Source organism: Dunckerocampus dactyliophorus, chromosome 1, assembly GCF_027744805.1.
Source record: "Dunckerocampus dactyliophorus isolate RoL2022-P2 chromosome 1, RoL_Ddac_1.1, whole genome shotgun sequence".
NCBI lineage: Eukaryota > Metazoa > Chordata > Actinopteri > Syngnathiformes > Syngnathidae > Dunckerocampus > Dunckerocampus dactyliophorus.
Window position 1 is genome coordinate 37384755 of NC_072819.1, and position 9042 is coordinate 37393796.

The 9042-nt window shown below is 40.6% G+C and overlaps 1 protein-coding gene across 1 annotated transcript; it reads right to left on the minus strand.

The window, feature by feature from the left end:
• Window positions 1-1009: 1009 nt before the first annotated feature.
• ren (renin) lies at window positions 1010-7176 on the minus strand. The gene is made up of 9 exons (XM_054797790.1): window positions 7100-7176; window positions 6259-6406; window positions 5914-6037; window positions 5701-5819; window positions 3270-3466; window positions 1954-2076; window positions 1734-1875; window positions 1555-1653; window positions 1010-1462 (listed from the first exon to the last, which is right to left on the minus strand). The coding sequence occupies exons 1-9, from the start codon at window positions 7174-7176 to the stop codon at window positions 1301-1303; spliced, it is 1191 nt and encodes a 396-aa protein (XP_054653765.1). The 3' UTR covers window positions 1010-1300.
• Window positions 7177-9042: the final 1866 nt, after the last annotated feature.

Genomic DNA, 9042 nt, shown 5'->3' on the forward strand with positions numbered 1-9042 from the left:
AGAGGGGATGTGAACAAAGTGCTCTTGTACGTATTTGAGGTAACATCTCAACAACAACTGAACACACTCAAGATCCACAACAAACAAAATTCCTGGATATCATGTCATTTTATCGAACCATGTGAGGTCCTGCACCATTTAGAAAAATGAAATATGTGACAAGGACTTCTGGTGAAACATACATCCATTCATTTTCTATGCTGCTTATCCTAATTTGAGTCGCAGGGGTATGCTGGAGCCTATCCTGGCTCACTTTGGGCGAGAGGTGGGGTACACCCTGGACTGGTCGCCAGCCAATCACAGGGCACATATAGACAATCCACCATTCACACTCACATTCATACCTATGGCCAATTTAGAGTCGCCAATCAACCTAACATGCATGTTTTTGGAATGTGGGAGGAAACTGGAGTACCCGGAGAAAACCCACCCACGCACGGGAAGAACATGCAAACTCCACACAGAGATGCCCAATGGAGATTTGAACCCTGGTCTTCCCGATCTCCAGACTGTGACTGTGGGGCCAAAATGTTCACCACTAGACCACCGTGCGGCCTTTCATACTCATAATTGAATTAAAATAGACTGAAAATCATACATCTGTATTTCATTGATTGGCGATAAGTAGACAACGACAATAACAGCAGTAGATAACAAAGAGTATTCATTGCCTCTCAATATATTTCAGTGAGTGGGAAAAACATCCAAAGAAGTACAATCTTCTGCTTAATAAAACTTTATTTAGTGAAGCAAAAATGGACTGCCCATATAGACAACATCAGTGATAGTAATCCATGAATTAAAACGTATTAACTGCGGAAAATGTTTGTAAATACTTCATCAAAGTAAGCCAATAGAGATTTTTTTCTTTGCTTCTGAGGAGCATCGTAACCACAAGAGCCAAAGCAGATGTCATTTAAACACAAATTAAGACACTATGACTGCACATTAGAGCTGTGGAAGGCTAAGTTATCAATTTAACCAGACAGTGTTTATTAGTGACAGCTACTGGCATTCTCTTCTTCTGCCCACATAGTTAAATGAGCTAAAATGACCATAATTGGCCCCCAACTTTTCAGAAGCACACGTATGGCCAACGATCGACTTCACATTGCAGTGTGCAAAATGGAAAGATCAAAGTATTTTGTGAAATTGACTGTTTTAGTTCATGTAAACGTACTGAGCAAACCTTGACAGAACAGGCAAGCGGAAATTCAAAGAAGCGAATGATGATGGCGGATAATTCCTTAATATGTTGCGTATTAATACTGTATGTACGAACTACAGAACCAAAAGGGTGTCAGACTGCTACTGCAAAGCCTATCCGATTATTGTGACGGTCAAATTCTGTGTAGTAGCGAGCAATGAAGTTGGCTCCCAAAATCCAAATGGGACCTGTAGGGGGTGGTACATCCAAGCCCCTGAAGGTGACAATGCAGACATCCCCCTCGATCTGTGATTGCTGGAGACAAAGTAAATCAAAAAGTAAGTCTATTGATTGACAGTACACCATACATACTGTATGACTGCGGCAGCAATTACTGTCCAGCTTACCCATAAAATGTAATCCTCCTGTGTGAGGAAGTACTGGTGGCCACCCAGATGGAAAGCGATACTTGGCAATGTCTTCACTGTGTCACAGTTCACTTTGTACTGATTGAGTCATGGACAGGGCATTTTAGCTGGCAAATATTTCAAGCATGAAATGTTATTGCAGAAGAAAAGAGAAATACCCCGCTTTCATCCAGCTGTGCTCCAATAATTTTCATCAACAGAGAGACAGAAGAGGCCGGACCGGTGATGTAGGAGGAGCCTGTGTCTATCACAGCTGTGCAGCCCTCTGCGCAAAATATAATTTCTGGCCCCACAGAAACACTGAAAGAAGTGTTAGATAGTAAAACAAAGTGGGTGTCCACATCCATTATCAACAGTGTGAGGGGGGAAAACGCATACCCTTTCATCACAACCTCCCATTTGCCCATCTCTTTGGTCTCCATGTAATTAAAGCTCCCAGTGTAGTAGTTTGGGTCCGTGCCACCAAGAACCAGCTCTCCACCTGGGGAATGTTGGGGGTCCCTAAAACCAATACAGCACTTTTAAAGACGGTTTTCAAATATACAGTAAATATACAGTAATTGTTTATCGCCGTTAATTGGTTCCAGACCTGACCGTGACAGGTGAATTTCAGCGAAGTAGGATTCTTTATCTATAAATGGAATATTTTTGGAGATAGAGCATTCAAAAAACCTGCATACAACCTTGTAGATACGTTTTTTTTTTAACATTATTAGAGCCCTCAAGACGTGAAATAACACCCCTTTAATCACCTTTACACTTGTATTACCTAATATAGTAGACATAATCAGAGTAAATAAGCCATTGAAGACATAATTAAGACTTGTGCTTGTGTGTGTTGCTATAAATGTGTTCCCTAGGGGAGCTGTGTGGAGGACAGGCAGGAAGTGACGTCAGGGGTTGTGAGATAATTCAAACCTGCAATAAAAGCCTGTTGTTCCGGTGATCAAGTCTGGCGCTTGTGTGCCTCAAAAAACATTACAGTAATATTAGTGACGCCTAGTGACCAGTGTAGAATGATATGCACGTATTCCATTCACTGCGTCTTTGAATGCATCTTCTGAATGCCTTATATATGTATTTTACTTAATTCAGCCCTTTTTATACTTGAAAATGCTTAATTTAGGCAAAACATTTGTTTTGTTTTTGTTTCAATATGCATATTTTTTTACAAATCCAAACAGCATGATTTATTCATTGATGTATTTTTGAAAAATAGTGATAGAGTGAGGCTGCAGTGTCAACGGACAACTGTAGAGTGTGTTGCATTCTCCGTGCTCACATTGTAAAAATTGAGTTGAGTCTTATAATCTCTTGTTCATATGAAGTCTGTTTGCAAAACAAAGTTGTTCAATTTGTTGTATGTGTGTTTGTCTCCTCTGTACAGACTCCAATCAAATACATCAAGATGCCAACAGGGTTTAAACACACATTTTGGTTTAGATTTTTGTGATAACATCTGTCTTCTTGATTGTCTAAAGCATAAAGTAAATAGGATGTTTTTATTGCCTAGCAAATTGTAACAGATAACAACAATAGGGGCCGCATGGTGGCATAGTGGTTAGCATGTAGCAAAGTTCCTTAGAAACAATTTCGTCCAATGCTAAGCCATTGTATGCAGGCTTCTCTGTTTTCACAACAACACCATAACTGCGGCAGAGGAAGTGAGAGGAAGTCAGCTGACCTAAGCGTACCTGCTGTAATAGACAGAGAACACCTCCTCCTTGAGGACATGTTGAGACATGATGCGGTCAAACACTGGAGTGATACCGTCGATGGCCGCGTTTGGGTAACCCATTCCCAGGACGCCGTCAAACTTGGCAAAGATGAAGGGCATGGCAGACAGGGCGGTCGCTTCAGCAAACACCTGGACAACAGGGATGCCACCGACCTGAGGACAGAGGACAAGATGAGGTTCAGTGGGCCTTAAGAACCGGCAGCTCTTAAAACCAAGTTGTTCTCAAGACCTCATGTTGATGAAGAATTCTTACAAAAACTCAAAAACCTTCTTATGAATTGTATTTGAGAATAACAATATGTTATTCAGTGGTCCCTCGTTTATCACGGTTCATTGGTTCCAGACCTGACCGTGATAAGTGAATTTCCGAGAAGTAGGATTAAATATTAATAAACTGAACATTTTTGTAGTTAGAACATGGAAAACCTGCATTTATGACTTTCTAAATACAGTTTTTAACATTATTACAGCCTCGTAGACATGAAATAACGCCCCTATAGTCACCTGTGCACTCCTATTGTTCTTTGTTTACACCTGTTTGTGCAAGCTACGAGTTCACTGCAGGGATGGCCGCCACAAGCATAGCAAGCTACTAGTTAGCTTCTCTAATGTACTTATGCTAAACTTAAGAAAGTGTTTCAAACGGAGCGGGGAAGAACAAAGGAAGAAGCCAAAAATGTACCACTTCCACACGGAATGGGAGGAGAACTTTTTTTCACTCTGTAAGACATGCCATGGCTGACTCCATGCAGTGGGAAGGTAAAGTATTAAAATGTCATGTCTCATCAATGTAAAATTGCCGATGCCTAGTGACCAGAATACTACATATAACTTGCCTTTCAAGATTTTTGGACTAACAATAAGTCATAGTTAACCACAAACAGCAATTATTTATTAATTAATACATTTGTGAAAAACTGCGATAGAGTGTTTGAACCGCAGTATAGCGAGTGACGACTGTAATGTATGTTTTTGGCTTTGTTTTGATTTTAAACTTTTCTTAACAGTCTGAATTGTATCCATGAACAATTCACACACTACTCATTTATTGATGAACAATGTTGCTGTCAACTCGTACTCCTTTATTTATTGTCTTTATATTACTGTAAAACTCACGATACTCACGAAATCACGATACTATTACTTTACTATACTATATTACTATACTATTCCGATATATCTAGGAACTCTACTATTATTATTTAACAAAGGAAGTGAACAAATTATGAGTAACTGCTGTGACACAGTGAAGGGATATGATTAAATAAGCTCTGTGTCATCCAACTCCTTTTCTGATGTTCAACTGTGAAACTAGAGCATGAGATGTTCCTTTATAAATTGCTAATACACACCAGTTGGCCCTAATTTGTAGCGCTCTGCTTCTAGATAGGCAGTTTGAAAGGCCTATGGGGCAGTTACTACTAATAAGAATAATTGAGCCCTGTGAACTCTGTATAGCAACAAGTGGCCAGAAAATGTGTTGCCAGAAAGAGAATTAGAGCAATATGTTGGTCTACAGTACATTGTTGCATTTACTTGTTACAGTTTCATCTCGGTTGTGAAGTTTTTAAAAAATGATTATGTCCACAATCAAATGTGCGTTGAAATATTTTGGAGTGTTCATAGTACTGTGGCCTTACCTACCAGAAGTGAGAGCAAGTCAGTGTTTGGGAAGTCTCAAGTCTTTAATCGGCAGTCTCAAGGCAAGTAAAGACGTGCATGTCTCAGGTCAAGTCCCAAGTCAATGGCTTGAAATTGAATCCTTATGACATTGTTAAAATGCCATTTTAACAATGTAAGAATCTATTAAATTTGACAAAAACAATGAATGCATTTTGAATTGTTTTGTTTATTTATTTTTTTTATAAATTAAGACCAGTGCAACAAGACTTAGCCACAGAAAAAGAATGCTGACATAACATTCAGGATTTAGTCAGTGCAAATAAATGTCATCCGCACATTCGTTGTTTGTTCTTAAACCCTAATTTGACGTTAATAGATGCATTCAATGAGGCAAATTCAACGGGAAAATCTGTTGTCCTGCTGGAAATTACATAATGATCATGTTAGTTGAATACTTTGAATGGAGACAAATTTTACTCAACACATTCACTGAAAATCTCAAGTATTTTCAAGTCATCACACTAGTCGAGTCCCGAGTCATTGATCAAAGTCCACGTAAGTTACAGGTCTTTCATCAAAATCGCGATTTGAGTCCAAGTTACATAACTCTGTTGGCTACTTTACGCAAATTTGGATCAGTTCACAGGCACTTTATTCACATGTGTGCTTCATAAGAAATAACTACGAGGCTGTTAATATTTGACCCGTACCTTTGGTTACGTAGCATGTTGAATGACATTACAGGTTGTAGATTTTGAACTCACCACAACCACATCCTCGCTAAGGAATCCCCTGACGTTTCCTGAAGCGTACTGGATGGAAAATCCTGTTCCGTTTTCCATGTAGGTGTGTGATAGGGAGGCATCGTACCTATTGTGAGTAACTGAAAGTTCACAATTCATTTGAGTTGACTGAAGATTTCTGGGAAGCCTTTACTCAAAACAAACGCTCTCCTGCTACATGTGCGTGACACTTACAGCAGGCCGTGAAGAAAGGGGAACAGCTTTGCGAGGGCACCCACAGGTTAGCTGACCCCGTGTCGAATACTACGTTGAACATCTGAGCCGGGGAGCCAATACTGATTTCCCCATAGTACTGGGTCTTTCAGAGGAAAAGGAAAATTGATATTTATGCTGCACATTATTATTCAGACTATGAAATTCACTGGCACATGCTTTAAAAATACTTTAAAGCAACTGGGTCAGCTGCTTAAATTTGACATTTTTAGTTTTTGTCTGCTTTGACAAACACATGCACACATGCACACCCGCCCACACACACACAAAGTATTCCTTAACACCCAGAGGAACAAATTGTCTCACATCCAAATAGTTGGTCAGAGGTGTGGGAGCAGTTCCGTTGCTGAAGTCTTGTGAGCTCATCTGGGCTAGCTCAGTCAACACCTGCTCCACTGAAACTCCCATATCCTGCAGTGTCTCCCTGATAGACGGCATCTTCTTCAGGGTTATTCTGAAAACAAAGTAGACAAGCGTGAAAAGTCGTCCCCGTGAGGTAGAAGAAAAACAAACAACTGACCCACACTGTGCACGATTGCTTCCAGAATGCAAAATAATTACATTTGTGACACTATACACATTCACACACTATATTGCTATCCAGGACATAATTGTAGCATGAGGCCACTAGCAGAATACAAACTTCTTAATTGTCTGATCCTGAACAGAACATCAGACCCGAGCATGAACACACTTTTGTTTTGTGTCTTTAGGTGTTTATTTTGTGGTCTGATGTCACTGCTTGGGTTGACATGTTTATAGCAGAGAAGAAGGATTGCGGTACACGTTTGCTATGCTGGTTTCATCAAAGTGGGTGGGTAAGACTGCATCCTGTGATTGAAGGGTCTGCAGCCCCCAACCCATCTTCATCTCCCACTACAGTCATAAAGCACTCACAGTGAGCCAATGAAACCATGCCCGTCCCATGCTCACTGGCCCACGTACACACCGTATTGCTATTATTTTAAGTCATTCTAATTATTTGTGTTGTTGCATTTTCCTGTGGGTGCCTGGTGTACCTGTGAAGCTGGAGCTCATGCCAGCTTACTTTGGGAGAGAGACTGTGCACTGATTGTCATTCAAACACAGGCCGTCGTCTAAATTTCAGTTCAACAGTAAATTGGTATAAAAAAAAAAAGTCTCTTACCTCCTCAAAGCATGGCCTTTGCTCACTGTCAGTGACATCGCAAGCAAACACACCCAGTAACCCATTAACATTGGCATGGTGGCTTCCAAAGACAGCAAGCGGCAGATGGAGGAGGCCAGTAATCAATGACGTTTGGACCCACTTCTTCTTTTTCGTCTGGTCCCCTCAACTGCTTTATAGCATCTCAGTTGTCCTCTTCACCCACGAACGACTTACTCTTCCTGGGAGCTTTCTCAATGGTGTCCACTTGAAAACCCCCACCCCCATCACTGCCTCCCCTGGCACATCCTCATTGGTCACACACCCCACTTTGATAAACAGGTCCCAGTGAGATGTCTGCACTTTGACCTCATGGAACCCACTGACGACAGAAAGCAGGGTGTGCACATGTAGCTGACGTTTGCAGCTGTGGAGATTGCTAATGCTTTCTTATAGACACCTGAAGATTTCAGTTGATTTAATTCAATTCCAAGGCACGCAAAATTAAACTTTTGTACCATCATTTTATCAAGTATTAATTTTCCACTTAAACAGACAAGAGGGACAGTAACTATCTGTTAATTCACTGCAAGTTCTTTGGTAGAGATCGTTGGCAGGTCAGCTCGGCCCATGGTGAGTGTGTTATGATGATTTTGGCAGCATTGGGATTTTTGGGATTGTACGTCTTGCTGCGATGCTCAGACCCAATGGAGCTAACACCTAATCATTGCAAATTTGCTCTTAGCGGTGTTTTACCACGGGGAGGATTCCCACAGTATCTTGCCTGTCAGGCTGGGGTCATGTGTTGGTACAGTACTGACCACCCAGGCAAGTGAGGAGATATGTGTTCCCATCAGCCTTGGCAGAGGTCAGAGTTCAGCCGCAAAGAAAATGAGATGATAGTGTGGTTACATATGACGCACAAGACTAGTGCAATAAGACTGACAAATTACTTTAAATCTTATGTAACCTTTATATAATCTTTATGACATTTACTTTTACTAGTTTTCTGTTTTATTTCACAGCATTAATAGTTTTGGCAATGTTTAGGAACTGGAACGCACCATAAAGTTTAAACACCTTTGAGCAACGTTTTTGCCAGTAAACCAAGCATTAATTGTCATTTATTACTTCAGGTTCTCTCTCCACCATACTATAGTGGGTATATGTGTTTATGACCTGTTAAATACTAACTGATGTTTACTGTGCTAATTCTGGTAGCGTGGAGCAGTTTTAGGTGAAACAGCTAGAAAACCTGTTGCCTGTTGTTCCTTGAGATAGATAATGAGTGATAACTAAAACTGTCCTGTGGTTTGTTATTTAAAGTTATTTCATCAATTATTATAGAAAATATCGACTAAGGTGGCTTTAATGAGAGCCCCTCCTATTTGTCCCACAATTAGAAGAAGAAAACGTTTAACTTTTCTCACATTTGACATCTGACCTTTAACCCAGCAAGCTAAATAGATACCAACTATCCTTTTTCCCACATTGCGGAGGGAGACCTTCATGTCACTCCACCCTGGCCTCCCACCTTTTGTGAGGTCATTCCACTGGTGGCCATGGGAAATGTAAAACAGCAGGAAGATAGTTTGTTTTGCTCATAAGACTGAAGAAGTATAACACTGTATTTCCTTGGAGCCCCTTTGCATCAACTGGATAACCAATATCTTTGCCTGAAATCCAAGTAAACCCAAAGTTGTAGATTTAGAGAAAAGAGCAAAGGTGTCAAAATATATGCCACAGGTAGCTGCCAACAAACCACATTAAAGACAGGAGTTTGTGGAGCTGCATATGTATTGTTTTGGAGTTGTCCATCATGATTAGAGTGAAGGGAAGCAGAGCAAGCCGCACTTGTTCTCAGAAAATGAGGCCCCCAAATCCTGTTCCAGCAGGAAGGCCAATAAATCTTGAAGGCCAAATGGGGACTAACTGTGTTTGAGCTGTTTGTGCATCACACTTTT

Bases quoted from the DNA above. Each gene is read 5' to 3' on its own strand.
- ren (XM_054797790.1), bottom strand. From the start codon at position 7,176: ATGCCAATGTTAATGGGTTACTGGGTGTGTTTGCTTGCGATGTCACTG. The intron at 6,407-7,099 runs GTAAGAGACTTT...CTTTGTTTTCAG, and splicing joins AAAGGCCATGCTTTGAGGAG to AATAACCCTGAAGAAGATGC. The intron at 1,463-1,554 runs GTAAGCTGGACA...CTTTGTCTCCAG, and splicing joins AGGAGGATTACATTTTATGG to CAATCACAGATCGAGGGGGA.